Raw genomic sequence first — 14,737 nt, 5'->3', positions numbered from 1 at the left:
CAAGACAATTCGGCTTTTGATCTTGCCCGAATGCAGGTCTTGCAAGATTGTTGGAAAGTCGGCCAGTTTCCCGAGCTCCACCTGCGGGACGATGACCCCCTTGGCTATCAGGTCAAGAGAAGCTCTCAGATCCGTGTGAGTGCCGCCAAAGCTACACAGAATGTTGACTTGCTTCGGAAGAGCATCAAAAGTATTCAGCGTGACCGTCGGACTCAACAAACCAATCAGCACCAGCGTGCCGCCGAGACGGACTATAGCGTTTGAGTCATTATAAGTTGTCTTGCTTTTGTATGAAAAAGGGGGGTCTAGCATGCTCTTCAGCAAAGCAACTTCTTACCTGCATCAATGCCCGCGTTGAATGTGTCGGGATGACCGACAAAGTCGATGACCTTGTCGACCTTGATGCCCCTGGCGGCAATCCATTCAGGGACATTCGATGTATCCACAGGCACGACGTTGTCTTTACTGACGCCGAATGAGACGGCCTCGTCCAGAACCTGCTGCCGCTTGTCAACAACAATCACGTTGGCGCCGATGTGTCGCAAGATTTGTAGCGCGTTGAATCCCAGCCCGCCTAGTCCGAATAACAGGACCGTGTCGTTCTTGCTGACTTGGGCTCGTCCCACCACGGCGTGATATGCCGTCATGACCGCGTCGGTGCCCACCGCCCCATGAGCAACACTAACTCCCGCAGGTAATTTGACGGCAGCCCGCGCTTTGATGGCCATGTAAGGCGCAAATGCCCCGTCATGACCTATTCCATAGTGCTCGCCTGTTTCGCATATCTGACCTAGGTCGCTGCTGCACTCGGGACAACTGCTGGCTCCACATCCAGGTACCGACAGCACTGTCACCATCTCCCCGACCTGGAAGTCGGACACGGCCGATCCCACCTGGACAATCTCACCGCATCCTTCGTGGCCCTGGAGCAAAATGGAATCAGCGGCGACGACACTCAGAACAGAACAGAAGCCGGGTGTTTTTTCTCTGACGGCAAAGCTCTTGTAATAAAGAAAGGTGCTGTGGCCAGCACGCGCGAAGGAGTATCACTGCGGGTCACTACTCACCAGGGTGTATTTCTCTTGATACCAACCTTTTCGCTCTGACATGCTGAGCAGAGCAATGTCGCTATGACAGACTGAGGCACAGCTTGGTCAATTCTATCTGTCAACTTTTCTCACAAAAAAAACTAAAAACCACAAACGTACCTCCAGCAGCGTGAACCTTGATCAAGAGCCCATCGTCGCTAACGCTAGGCACAGGCACCTCGGCGCGGATCTGGTAGGAGTTAGGTCAGTTCAGTCAAAGACGGACCATATTGTCTATGATCCATCTTCTTCGCGAGGTTGAAGACTCGCTCGTTCACTTACCGGTGTCGACCCTGGATAGTGCTTCTGCCAGGCCAGCATAGTCTTGGGCAAAGCCGAGGTAGATGCCATGATCTTTTGCGTTCGTTTTCTTGTCTTTGATTTCTTTCTCGAGGGTCTGGCCTTTTGTCGATCACCTTAATTGATACCGCACTATATTGCTAGCTAGAGCTTGCTGTGTGGGGTAATTAGAAAGGTGTGTACGTTTTGTCCCGATTCTGGCGTCGAAATGGATGCTTTTAAGACTTAACCGTAACCTCGGTCCGTAACCTCAAGATGGGGTACCAACCTATACCAGTACACTTCACAGTTTGATTGTCAACACATAAGCCATGCACTATCTCGGCGTCGTCCGATGATGAGTGTCGTCAACTAGATCTCATCAGACAAGTACCGGCATGAGATGTGTCGATTCGACACTCTCGTCAACACTTGCTCCGGTCCCAGTATGGCACCTCCCAAGCCAAAGTTTTGTCACATCTGCAGATGTTATCCTGTCGTCGGGCATGATTTGAGCACGCGTCGGTTTCAGAGACGCCTCTCAAGTACTTCGGACAAATTTTCACTGGCTTATCTGCTTTCTTGTGCTTTCATTTTTTCAGTAAATGGATTGTAGACAAGTATTGGGTTTGCCTTAGACCGATGATTGCGGGGTCAGCTGACTAACAACTTTGTCTTGTAGGTGCAGAGTACAGGAGACGGGCACGAAAATAATCGACCTTCCATTACACTTGAGCGCGAGTCGTAGGGAAATCTGATGGTTATCTTTCGAGATGTTGGATATATTCTAGGAAGATTGTCTGCGCCAATCGAGGGAGTAAACCTATCTTGACCGGGCAAACCCCATGAGTAAGGTTCAGGTACTGAACATAAGTAACATTGATTATTCCAACCACAATTCAAAGCTCTCAGAATGGTTCTGTGAAACCTACTTGCTAGGTCGCCTGGTTGATCTTTGAGCACAAGGCTGAACCGATTACTGCGGGATACAGGCACAAGCTGATGGTCTGAAGTACTTCTGAGTCGATAGCTTAAATTGAAGAGCAGGTAGGCATGGATGTCTAACTTACGTTGCGGCAAATCACTTGTCCGTGGGGGTATTGAATAAGCCATATTTCGACACGGCGCTCACACTAATTGATTCAAATGGCTCTATGGAAGACCATTAGGAGGAGTATTTTGTGTATGCAAAAACAGGCCAATGGAAGTTCAACCGTTGGTTATGTCATACTGTCAAAAAAATTGGCTTACACTTCGCGATTGTGCCTCAACCAGGGGATTCGGCCGTGTTGCCGGGCGATTCACGGGTCACCTGATATCAGCCATTTGCATGTCCTTCAAAAGCCGAAGGAGCCAGGGTTGGGCCCGAGAACATCATATGATGGAATTGGACAAACAATATCGTTTGACCAATCGCTATTGACACAACCCTCTGCCCTAAAGGCTCCTGAACGCAACCATTACCCGCACATCCACCAAAAGACGCGGATAATCGTTTGTGGAGTCGCACCCCGGAAATTTCGGTCTCAAGCTTGTCGCACAGTTGACCTTCGAAGCAATCACTACCCTGGTTTCTGGTAGGAGATCCAGGAAAAATACCGGCGTCATGCAGTATATAAAGCACCCGTCCCCTCTACTCAGTTGTTCCCTCAGCGTCTAATCAATGATAAAATCGAGAAACATGTCGAATACACCTCCAATACAAGGTCCCGTAGCGGACTATATCAATGGAATTAACAATGGTAACCTTGATCTCGTCCTTGGCTCCTTCCTCCCAGAGGCCGAGATCATCGACGACGGAAAGAAATATACGGGGGAAGCAATCAAGAGTTTCATCAAGGACGGGGTACTAGGCCACAATAGTAAGATGGAGGTTCTTTCCTCCACCTCGGACAACAGTGATACGACACACGTCCATGTGCTGATGGATGGCGACTTCGCGAGTTATGGAATCCACGAACCTTTCGATTTATTCCTGACTTTCACCCTTGTGTCCAACAAGATCCAGCATCTGGTCCAAGGTGATGTGGACGGGGCAAAGCCAACGATGCGCACTGTATATGCGGCATCAGGGAATCTTGACGACCCGTTGTCCTCGCTACGGATCGGGAGACGCAACCTCCCAGACCCACCTCAGGGATTTGTGCGAGTCAAGATGGAGGCAGTTGGACTCAACTTTCATGATGTATTCACCCTTCGTGGGATAAGCATGCACCAGATCCGATTTCCAATGATCCTTGGCAACGAAGGTGCTGGGGTGCTTGATGATGGGACTAAGGTGGCCTTGTATCCTAACATGGGCGACGTCGACTATAAAGGGGACGAGACACTAGATCCGACAAGGCATGTTCTCGGTGAGAAGGTCCAGGGAACTCTTGCAGAATACGTATGTGTACCTCGACGCAATGCTGTGCCCAGACCTCAAGGGCTCGATGCAAGGAGTGCAAGTGTGATGGGCATTGCTTGGTTGACTGCATACCGGATGCTATTCAGCCGGGCCAACTTGAGACCAGGCCACACCATCCTTGTACAAGGTTCATCCGGCGGTACGTTTTTTTCTCGTGATTCAAACCCTGATTGATACTGATTACTTTGGTTCACAGGTATCGCAACTGCTTTGGTCCAGCTCGGCACTGCTGCTGGGTATCGGGTATGGACAACGGGGCGGACGGCGGAGAAACGCGCTCTGGCGACCAAATTAGGGGCTGAGAGAACGTTCAGATCACTGGAAACCCTGCCAGAACAAGTGGATGCGGTGTTTGACCTTTCAGGGTCTGCGACGATCGCTCATTCGATTCGATCGGTCAAGACCGGGGGGGCGGTGGTAATATGTGGCGTACATTCAGACAACGGAACGACAGTGGTGCCCATTGATTTGTTACCAGTAATGGTCAACTCCCTCAGTATCACTGGAGTGTACACAGGGACACGAGAAGAATTTGTGGACCTATTGAGCTTTGTCGCTGCCAAAGAGATCAAGCCATATATTGGGCAAGTCTTACCACTGGAGAGGGCAGAGGAGGGGCTCAGAGACATTTGGGAAGGTAGAACCTCAGGAAAGATCGTCATAGAGTTGTGATTGTTTGTATCGACTTGTTAGCATTGATACATTTGTAATATATGCTGGTACTTTGACCGACTTGTGTGCGTTTGATTGATCATTACTCGGGCGTGTCTTGCACAATGCTGCCACAGTCTCACTCTTTAGTGTTCTGCCCGCCATGACATTCGAGTTTGAACATCTTGTCAACGAATAAACGTTCGTGCTTCTGGGCCTCTACAGCCAGAGAAGCATCAGCTTACTTACGGTGTGACCTTGCACATTCAGACACAGGGGCCCCACCAGAAGAACGAACATCTCATGCGCTGACAACCTCAAAGACCAGGAATGATGTCTCGTTACCAGTCTCTGCCCAATCTCCACCCCGACATGAAGCCTCTACTCCGTACACTTCGAAGAAAGATTGTACGTACTCCGTACATTTGATTGAGGTTGCCGAGGTGGGTCTCCCCCAGGAAGAGCGGGAAGGTGGGATGTCTTGGCGTCTAAACAAGCCTTGTATTTCATCGGGGCTAGTCTCATAAAGGCTTAGATACTACTGTCAAATGACATGATGGTCGGCGTTGGCTTCATGTTCCTTATGGCCGTCCCTGGTTCTTATCTTTCGGTGTCCCCTGAGCATAGCACCGCTTGAACGATCAGTGTGGTGTGCTCTGACACCCTGGATCTAGGCGAGTATGCTGGATGATCCCCCTTGATCACCAACGTCATCCACACCTGCTGTGTCTTCCAGCAAAAACAACCTTGTGTGTGCCATATATACCGCGTGGTATGTCACTTGCTCCGGTTCTCCGAAAGAGGAGATAGATACATCGCAGACACAGACCTAAGGACAAATAGCAATATCTCTTAGCATCACTCAGATTCTGGTCACGACATGTCTCTCTGGACTGGCTATCCTGCTGGAACGGGCTCTGGTGGTCGATCTAGTCAAAATACTCAGTCTCGTCGACCGCTCCACTGTCTGCCAAGAGCCCAAGACTTTGAGCGGAAGTTGTCCAACCGCTTTATACTATCAGACGCGGTATGATCCATCTGAATCTTCTCATGCAGGGCTGAGTCTGACTCCATAGATACTGGGACAAGTGTCGAAAGAGCCTGACGCCCATTCGAAGCTCTTGAACCTACCGTATGAGATTCTGCTGTTGATTTTCGACACTATCGCTCATTCACCGTCCCAAGTGGCTCTTGCATTGACCTGCAAACGCATGGCATTGGCCGCCCGAGATGTCCGACTGTCTCTGTCGGATATTTCTCCCAAGTATGCCGGTTTCTTGCCCAAAACTGTTTTCGATGTTCCAGAACTCATGACACAGCTCAAGCCATGGATGCCGCCAAATCTACGGCTATGCAACCATTGTCTAACCAACCGGCCCCGTGCCGAAGAATACTGGGAGACCATTGTCGGCTGTGAGATCAGTAATTTCTGGGTCCAGAAGGTTGGATGGAATTTCCAGAATGCCAGCTGGCACAGACAAGAGCACGATATTTGTCCTGCTTGCCATGCTTCCTGTACCATGAGTGACTACATAGACTGTGATGGCTGTCGTGCTCTTGGAAGATTGGGTGACATCGATTGGTCTCGTGTCTCGGACTCGTGGCGGAGGAGAACTGAAGAAGAGATTAGAGCTGGACGTTTTGCCACATGAGGTTGAGAAGAAAGAGCTCGATATTTGCCATGTTGCAGACTTTGACAAGCACAACTTGTAGATTAAGGCGACTCTTATATTCGATTTATTGAAAACCATCAAGATGACTATCATGAAGTTACTTGCAACCATCAGAGTGTAATCATGAACCCATGAGCCGGTCGAGCTATTCGTCAATATTGGTCGGAGGCCTCTCAGAGCCCGACCTGCTCATGACGACACTCGATTGAAGAGACATCTTGCTCCTCAAATTTGCTTTGGAAGAAATCATGCTCATAGAAACAAGAAATAGTACCCGAAAATGAAAATTGTGAGAGAGCCATTGAGCTCACTAACAGCCTTGGAAATGTGTAATCTGATTATTCGTGCAGCTTTCCACTTTAACATCTTAACAAGCGTCTGAATATCGAGAACAGATACAGCATGCCAGAAACATGAACAACCAGAAAGCAACAGTATTTGGCAGCAATCCGCGAGTAGACATGGATGAGAGACCAAGTTATAGCCGCCCAAGACCCGCTCTTGCTGTTGCTGCGGGGCTTGTCGCCAGATCTGGCGAGCATGGAATTGACCTTTGAAGAGTATTGCAACCTTGTGTTTGAAGAATCCGGGTTAAATAAATCACTGGGACATTTGCGTAGTATGATCGACGTGGATCCTGGCGTATCACGCAAAGGCCACCAATCCAATCTAGGAATTGTGTTGATTCAGTTTCAGAATCGAACATGACACGCTTTCATCGTGGTGTTGCCTCGATGAATGAATCTCGTCTCTCGAGAATTGTACCCGAAAACAGACCAGACCCCACAGACATTGGCACTCAGCCCTATCACTCACTGGGCATGTAAGTAATCACTTTCAGCCCCCAAAGGCTAATGATGTTGCTACTGCATTAAGTGTTCTGTTTCAAAGCAAAGTATCCTTGCCAGATGGAGAAGCATTCTCCAGATGCTTGAATGGTAGCCATAAGACGACACCGCTGTTTCCTTTTACATAAATGCCATCGTCCACTCCATGATTCATTGCAATTCTTTGATACTTTTGTTAGACCCTACTATTTTCCTCCTCCTCTCCTCCTACATTCTTTCACATCCAGTTCCACCATGAAGTCCTCGTACGCCGTCTATTTGCCTGCGCTGGCAGCTCTGGTGCACGCTCAGTCTGCTCCTGATTTCCCTATCCGGGTGGACTCTTCCTTGACTGTGGAATGGACTGCCAGCTCTAATAAGCTGAGAACTGGTACAGTCATTGAGAGAGATGGTGAGTATACTCGTTTAGGAGAAAGCATTGGGAGAAACAGCCAGCTAATGGAGGTGAATCAGACATCCTCGAACCACCAACTATTTTCGGGCCCGCTTCTGCATCCAGCACCAAGGCTCATATTGCCATGTTGGTCGACCAAGATGTGGACATCGGAGAGGCCGAGAGGGTTCAACTGCTCCATTACTTCCAACCCAACCTGGTTGGAGTCAACCGGGCCATGACTATCCAGTCACCAGAGGCCAACAGCACCGTCAATGCATCCATCCCAAGTACTGAATATCTTCCACCTACACCGCCTGGAGGCGATGGCCCTCACCGATACACAATTTTGTTGTTTGAGCAACCAGAGGACTTTGCTGTTCCGTCGGAGTATGCCTCCTTCATCCCTCCTAATGAAGTGACCGACCGATTTCCATTTGACATCGCTGGTTTTGTGAAGGCCGCAGGCTTGGATGTTCCCATCGGTGCCAACTGGTTCGAAGTTCTGAATGGCACAGCAGAAGAAACCCAAATCGCCCTCACTGCAGTTCCAGGGCCCACTGGCACCATGACCCCGGCTGCCAGTTCTAGTGCGGAGACCACGACATCGGTGACAACAGGCACTACAGCTTCGACTGGCGGCGCCAGTACGACTGCCTCCTCCATAGCTGCTGGTACGGCCGCCGCTACGGCCGCCGCTACTTCGTCGAGCAGTACGAATGCTGCGGTCCCCGACGCTAATAGTAAAGCCATGAGAAACTTGATGCTGGGCTTCTTCTTGGGTTCCATTGGAGTTGGTAATTGGATGTCGTGAATACCAAATCACTTGAAGTGGTTACTCCTGGTTGTCGGCAGAGTGGTCACTTTCCCAGTACCCATCTGTACCAGTTTTGGTTAGTGGTAGCTTCGCTCATGGCATAGAGCTAGCGCAATCAGCCGGCGCATGCCATCAGGTGTCTCTAATGATGAATAGATTTTGCGACAATGGGGCTCTTGAATTCCATGACCGTCGATGATCGGCGAGCATTCGGGCGTGACGTCCGTCATATTACAACCCACGCGTGGTATCTCTCACCCTTAATGTCCTTTTGGAGAGAGAGTGAGAGAGAGTAGACCCTATGGCCAGGCTGGGTTTCCCACTCCAAGGTGCTGAAAGTTAACGATGGCAAAGATTCCAGAGACTAACTCATCGATGAGTGGGAAAGACTGTGTGTTGATTATACGATAGAGAGTTATTGATCGTCTTTCTCTCTCTACCGCGTCAATTCACTCGGCTTAAACTTCTCGTTTGCTGAACATAGTTCGAGATACCTGTTGGAAAATAGACGAGTGGTATGAAATGACTTGCACAATCCGCTGGGCGTTAAGTGGTGTAGTTGTCAAGGACCACGAATACAAAAGATCCTAACTCAGGCTTTCCACAAGCTGGGGCTATGGAGAAAAATGCCGAGCAAGGCGTCCGGAAGTCCGAGAAACATGACAGGCCAGAGGTGAATAGAGAGTAAAAAGGCAACCCGTAAATGAGGCTGGAGCGAACCCTTGGGTGTCCTCGTGGACAAAATGGGGCTCCTAGGTCCCTCAGCCCATCGTATCCAACCATAAGGCGAGGCGTTGGGCATCCTCAGCCGAGACCTGTTGAATAGTGAATGCAGCCAGCATGCATTGGTAGTGGCGGTAAAAGGATCCAGTTAGATGTGAGTCGGTCACATGACTTTGACTAATTGATCGCGCCTTCCGTATCACATAACATTGCCTGGGGCAAAGCAGGAGCCACCAAGACTGCGACTGCGCCTTCTGTGGCACCTCAGGGACCTTGGGTCACTCCTTCCTCCAAAGTGCATCACAAATCCATCTCGACATCCACTTGCACAACTTCACCTCACAATCTCACCACCTTCTCACCACCGTTACCTCATCCATCGCGCTTCTTCACCCTCTCGCCCCCTTGTGCATGAGGCAGTCATAGCGTTCGAACCACCCATGGCGTCTCCTACCATCTAGTCGCCAATTTCTGGTCCTCCCAACACTCGCCATCTACGCCCTCAGGCTGAAATATGTGTTTCATCTTGTCCTTCTCTGTTGCATCTTCCAACTCTCGTGCTGCGAATTCTCAACCGCCATGTCTCTGGCTTCCTCACCCTCCAAACTCCTCCCACCTTCAGCGCCCATGAAGCCTTCATCGCCATCCCGATTCGAGTTGCTCATAACTTGCAACCCTCCCATCCTTGAATCTCTACTCGCCCAAATCCCCACTGACACCATATTTCGCCTTTACCAGACCTCTCCTTTTCTGAGGGACTTTTTCACCAAATCCCCGACTTCATGGCGATATGTCTCATGGCGACTATATCAAGCCGCTACGTCAACTGCCACCATTACCAACAATAGTTCTGGTGTCGGGCAGCGTCAATCTAGCAACTACGCCCTAGATCAGATCCTTCTCAGTGTCATCAACCCGTACAGCACAAGATTGGCTAGTTTGGAGCTGGACAACACTGCTGTCAGTGGCTCCATCCTCATCTCCACCGTTCTAGTCTTCCGCAGGGACACCCTCAAACACCTCTCTGTCCGTGGATGCAAAAATGTTTCCCTCAAATACCACATCAACCCATGGTTGCATATGCACGCCCTAGCCCCAACTCATACCTCATCTCAGGAATCCTCTGCCTCCCCATATGAAGCACTTGCTCTGAAGAGTCTCTACACTTACAGATGCCGCCATCATAGAAGACGGCCCTATCTGCCCAACAGCTTATCCCGAAAAGAGAGCGACAGCGAGCCTACCCACGAACTCGTCCTCACCTGTCACAAACTAGGCATCTGGACCGACACCGCTTGGTGCACAACCCCCGCCGCTCGCTGTTACCGAAGACGCGGTTATGTCAAGATGCGCATGCCCCAAGATCCTCGCGAGGTTTGGGTGGTATATGACCGTCTCTGGAGAAGTAGGAACTGGCTTGGCCCTGTCGAAAGTTCTACCGATCCTGAGGAGTCTCTAGCAAAGAAACGCAAGCGGGATTGTCGAAGCTGGGAGTACGATGAAGAGGCCATCAATGGTGAAGTCATCGGCACAGGCCCTGAGGATAAGTCAGTCCCCGCTCATCTGCGCCTTTCCCACCGCAAATTCATCGAAAACATCACATGTCATAATTGCTCCGCCGAAATTCTTGAGAGGTGTGAACAATGCTCGGTCATGATGCACTGTGTCGGATGCAGGAAGACTCTGTGCGCTTCGTGTGCCTTCGACAGGCCCTACTTGCGGAACAAGAACGCCTTCGACAAGGAAAAGAACAAGTTTTGGTGGGCTCCCGGTTGCGCTGTATCCCCTTGTTCTATGCAAGATCAAGACCAACCCCCGAACGGTAACCCCAACGGCCCCCAAGCCGGTCCTATCAACAGTCTTCCTACCATCAAGATGCGATGGTGCTGTACAGAACCTGTTTTTTCTGGAGGCGGTGGAATAACCTTTGGAACCAGTTCCAATGCCAGTGCCAGTGCCAGTGCCATCCGAGAGACGGACCGTGTTCGTGCCGCCCCTTTACCTCCCGGTCAAGGCTGGGAAGATCCCGAATTCGACCCAGATCGTTTCGATGTCGAGTCCAACGAACATTCCTCTTCTTATAATTTGGCCTTACAGAAAAACGTTGGTGATGGCCCTGCTGGTCGCTGGTCCTCAGTTGACTCTCTCTTCCAAACCACTGGGGCTCTGAGTTCTGGCGAACACCCAACGGTCTCCGTACCTCGAGTCTTGTGTGAAGAATGCTACACTTCCGACCACTGGAAGCTCAAGTGCAAGGGCTGCTCAACCGCTCTTTGTCTGAAACATGACATTGGGGACCGTGTTCATGGCAGGATTTGTGGCCTGAAAGACCTCGAGCTTGAGAAGCTGGAGTATAAATCTCGTCAAAAGGCTCTACAACTTCTCGCCACCCTCATGCGCCAGGGAAAGGATCGATTTAGCACCAGAGCATCTCCTTCGAGCTCTTCAACTGAAGACACACATCAGATCAATATTGCAGAACAACTCACACTCTCGCCTAGTGAGCTGCCTCGTTCCCTCACACATCGTCCCATCACTACCACAGCTCCTGATCATACACAAATCGCGCTTGCTGATACAGCAACCTTCGATGCAGAAGTGGGAACTTTGTTGAGAACCCTAAGAGTGCCAATAGCAGAAACAGATCTTCCACACCGACCTAGTTCTCGTGCTTCTAATAGCACCGGGCCGCCGAGTAGGTCGACATCGCCAACTCCATCACTCCACTCGAATCCACCAACCCCAGAGCTAAGTTCAATTGCTCAACGCCCTGGTACACCTGAGGTTCAATCTGTCGCTCGGTGGCGGGGTTGCCAGTCCTTCTTCTGTCCGGTTTCTCGTGTTGCTGGGGATCACCGCCTACGCTGTACCGCGACCATGCGGCAGTGCGTTGATTGCAAGATACACGTCTGTGGCGATTGTGCAAGTGGCTTAGAGGCTGCGTGCCCATGCAAGGGATGCCGTCCACTTCCCCCAGAGGAAGATCATCTAACTCCGCCTCCTGCCATTCCTGAAACACCGCCTTTCTATTGCCCCAACTGCCGCTGGGACCGCATGATAACAGGCAAATGCAAGAAGAAGTCAGAAGCGTTTCTCAATGCCCAGTCAATGAAAAGAATTAAGAAGAAAAAGGGCAAGGTCCGCAAGCCGCTTGAACAGAGAAGGCTCAGTAATGGTGGGACCAGTAACTCCTCGAGCACCGACGAGGCGATTGATGGCCTTGTCGAGTTCTTTGCCAGTCTGAATGCTCAAATACACGGCATGGGACCTTCCGACAGCCCTAGGCCATCTTCACACCTTTTGGTCGATGGACAACCTGCCGACCAAGTCAACTCGAGCGAGATTCGAGAACTAGAGGATATGGGCATCTTGGTACGTGACCTCATCCTCCGCATCCAGCGTCTACGAGATCAATTAGTACCGGGATCACTGGCTGCAAGAGCTTTGCCTGACGTGCGGGTTCAAGAAGCTTTTGACCCGACGGACGTGGCTGTGGTAGGCTCAATGTTTGGACCGGAGTCTGCACAGATCGGATTCTCGACAAACGTGCGGCCGGGAGAGAATATTGAGGCACAACACGAACAACCGTTTGTGGCGGGAGAGGATGATGATGATGACCAGGTGTCCAACACCGATTGAATTTTGGGAACCTTGGGAGGGCGCGCAGTAAGCATAAGCACGGCCCGGGGATACGGAGGCTGGCGAAGCTATAATGGGGTACAAGTTGAGGATTACTCTCAACGCGGAGGGTGATCCGAGGACGGGGTGCAGAAAGGCTCTGACTATAATGCAGGGCGCACGGGAAGATGTTCAGAGTGAAATACGTTGCTCTGGGTTTGCTGCATGGCGGCACGGAGCGATCGTCGATTTTCCGGCAGCATGTTGTCTTTTTTTTGGATAAGGTTCTGATGACTATGCGAGTAATGACTGCTATGAAATAGTGCTCTCTACTTTATGCTTGACCGTTCCCTTCTTATTAGCAAGGCCACAATGCACGTCTTCCAGCCGGAACGCCCTCCTTGCACATGAGAGGAAACAACCTCGCTTCCTCGTAGCCAAGTCTCAGGTACACAACCACGCCAATGCCCGCCCTGTAATGCGGAAACGGGGGCGGAGAGAGACCATCAATTAGTTGGTCTTGAACTTGAGTGGACCTTGTGCCTTTCTCAGCCGGGCACCAAAGAACTGCATGAAGATGATGATGATAAATGCTGCCGCCATGATGCCGGATTGGATGCCATACTGGGTCTGGGTGCCAGCCGAATGAGCCCAATTGAGCTGTAGGTAACCCATGATGAAGCCACCCAATGTGCGAGCAAAGTTGATCCAAGCAGCACATTCACCGCCTGCTTCGGGGTATGCATCGAGAAGGTAAGCGCCGATGGCTGTGGTGGTGACGATGGTGGCAAAATTGTGCATGGCCCAACCCACGGCCAGAACCCACCATGACCAAGTCTGCGCATGTTGAAGCGTCACTCCAATCAGGTTGTATCCCACGATTTTGATGGGGAGGACAAGCCATAGCACAATCAATCGGTTTTCGGGTTCGAGACGACCGCCATGACGCCGAGCATACAACTTGCCGACTAGGTCAAAGAGGAAGTGTCCCACGACGAGACCGAGGATGGCTCCCACAACTGGCGCAACGTAAATGGCTGCCAAATTCAAGAAGTCAAAGTTATAGGCAGGCACAATGAGAACGGAGATTGTCGTGTTGTTTGCAATGGTCCAGGGAACTAGAAAGAGTCAGTCGTGCTTTGCTCTGGCTGGTATGGTTGATTTGGTTACTCACAGTCAAAGAAATGGAATAAGCAGATGAGGAAGACAGGGGCCTTCAGTAGAGCATATGCCAGGCGAGCACCTGATTCGAAGAAGCCGTTGGTTGTGTAATGAGTTTTGAATTGCTCGACGCCGACGATTCGAAGGAATCTGTTTTTTCGAGGCGGGACTTGTTCCCTAGGCAGATGGCGGGGGTAAAAGGTCTCTTCGCCCAAAGCAACAGTGAGAACCAGGCCAAGTGTAATGATACCAAAGTTGAGCCACATTCCAGTTCTCCAGGAGTCGGCGTGAATACACGCAGCCATGAATTGAGGGCCCAAGAATGGAGAAAGAATAATGGCAGTAGACCAAATGTTGATTTTGCGAGGGTGTTCGTGGAAGAACCAGACATCTTGAATCCACATTAGGCCACCACCAGCACCGGCGACACAGAATAGGCCGTTCAAAATACGGGAGGCCATATAGGATTCGAATGATCGTGCAGCCGCAGACCAGGCCGCAGTCCCAGCGGACAGGCATCCGAACCAGAACAAGACAGGCAAGCGTCCGAAATAGGCACTGAGCCAGACAGTGGCCAGACCACCCACTCCAAGCATGAATGTGTTACTAGAAACTGGTGTCAGCTTAATAAAATGCTTCAAAGAATGGAACTTACCCGGCGGTGGCATGATTAACTTTATCGGGGGTGATATGCCATTCCTGAGATTGAGGAAGCAGAGCGCTGGCACCAGTGGCGGCAGAGTAATCAGCGGTACAGGCGACGACAGCTAACACGATCAGGATAAGGGCTTTCTTGGTTGGTGTCCAATTTAGGGGGTCCTCAGGGTCGTCACTGGGTTGAGGAATCAAGACCACATCATTCTTTCCCTTCTTGAGGACGGCATCTGGGGCAAGGCCCAACTTTTCCCTCAATTGCGTCTCATCCAGAATGTAGCCTTGAGTCTCGCCGACGCGTTCCAGGTCAACAGCAGCAACGTTTGCGTTCCCCTTCTCCACGGCGGTTGCCTCTGCGCTGGAGATGGAAGGTTGCGAGGATGGCGAGGCAGGCTTAGGAGCAGATTCTGCGTTGGGAGTCGGTGTAGTCATTTTCAAGGGTTGA

At 50.8% G+C, this 14,737-nt stretch overlaps 4 protein-coding genes across 5 annotated transcripts; 3 read left to right on the top strand and 1 right to left on the bottom strand.

Annotated features, from left to right (window-relative positions):
* Positions 1-2,757: 2,757 nt before the first annotated feature.
* PV10_02453 (uncharacterized protein) lies at positions 2,758-4,503 on the top strand. Its single transcript, XM_016366771.1, has 2 exons — positions 2,758-3,913; positions 3,971-4,503. Exons 1-2 carry the CDS (start codon positions 3,031-3,033, stop codon positions 4,444-4,446), a joined length of 1,359 nt encoding a protein of 452 aa, XP_016226289.1. The 5' UTR covers positions 2,758-3,030; the 3' UTR covers positions 4,447-4,503.
* A 526-nt stretch (positions 4,504-5,029) lies between these two features.
* PV10_02452 lies at positions 5,030-6,167 on the top strand. 2 transcript variants are annotated; one of them, XM_016366770.1, is made up of 3 exons: positions 5,030-5,197; positions 5,269-5,452; positions 5,502-6,167. In XM_016366770.1, exons 2-3 carry the CDS (start codon positions 5,306-5,308, stop codon positions 6,075-6,077), a joined length of 723 nt encoding a protein of 240 aa, XP_016226288.1. In that variant the 5' UTR covers positions 5,030-5,197; positions 5,269-5,305; the 3' UTR covers positions 6,078-6,167. The 2 variants fall into 2 exon arrangements, with proteins under 2 accessions (XP_016226288.1, XP_016226287.1); XM_016366769.1 differs by having other exon boundaries at positions 5,030-5,452.
* Positions 6,168-9,160: 2,993 nt separating this feature from the next.
* Positions 9,161-12,864, top strand: PV10_02451 (uncharacterized protein). Its single transcript, XM_016366768.1, has one exon. It carries the CDS (start codon positions 9,439-9,441, stop codon positions 12,496-12,498), a length of 3,060 nt encoding a protein of 1,019 aa, XP_016226286.1. The 5' UTR covers positions 9,161-9,438; the 3' UTR covers positions 12,499-12,864.
* A 123-nt stretch (positions 12,865-12,987) lies between these two features.
* On the bottom strand, positions 12,988-14,724 carry PV10_02450 (uncharacterized protein; the record flags this gene model as incomplete). Its single annotated transcript, XM_016366767.1, has 3 exons — positions 12,988-13,595; positions 13,652-14,244; positions 14,294-14,724. 3 exons carry the CDS (start codon positions 14,722-14,724, stop codon positions 12,988-12,990), a joined length of 1,632 nt encoding a protein of 543 aa, XP_016226285.1.
* Positions 14,725-14,737: the final 13 nt, after the last annotated feature.

The sequence above is a fragment of the Exophiala mesophila genome (genome assembly GCF_000836275.1).
Source record: "Exophiala mesophila strain CBS 40295 unplaced genomic scaffold supercont1.2, whole genome shotgun sequence".
NCBI classification, from domain to species: domain Eukaryota; kingdom Fungi; phylum Ascomycota; class Eurotiomycetes; order Chaetothyriales; family Herpotrichiellaceae; genus Exophiala; species Exophiala mesophila.
The sequence above is the reverse complement of the archived record's forward strand: the minus strand, read 5'-3'. Positions and strand labels throughout refer to the sequence as shown.

What these genes read in the sequence shown, in the direction of transcription:
- PV10_02452 (XM_016366770.1), top strand. Translation starts at nt 5,306, where the DNA reads ATGTCTCTCTGGACTGGCTATCCTGCTGGAACGGGCTCTGGTGGTCGA. An exon ending in GCTTTATACTATCAGACGCG is followed by an intron (nt 5,453 to 5,501) that starts GTATGATCCATC and finishes CTGACTCCATAG; the next exon opens with ATACTGGGACAAGTGTCGAA.
- PV10_02451 (XM_016366768.1), top strand. Translation starts at nt 9,439, where the DNA reads ATGTCTCTGGCTTCCTCACCCTCCAAACTCCTCCCACCTTCAGCGCCC.
- PV10_02453 (XM_016366771.1), top strand. Translation starts at nt 3,031, where the DNA reads ATGATAAAATCGAGAAACATGTCGAATACACCTCCAATACAAGGTCCC. An exon ending in TGTACAAGGTTCATCCGGCG is followed by an intron (nt 3,914 to 3,970) that starts GTACGTTTTTTT and finishes TTTGGTTCACAG; the next exon opens with GTATCGCAACTGCTTTGGTC.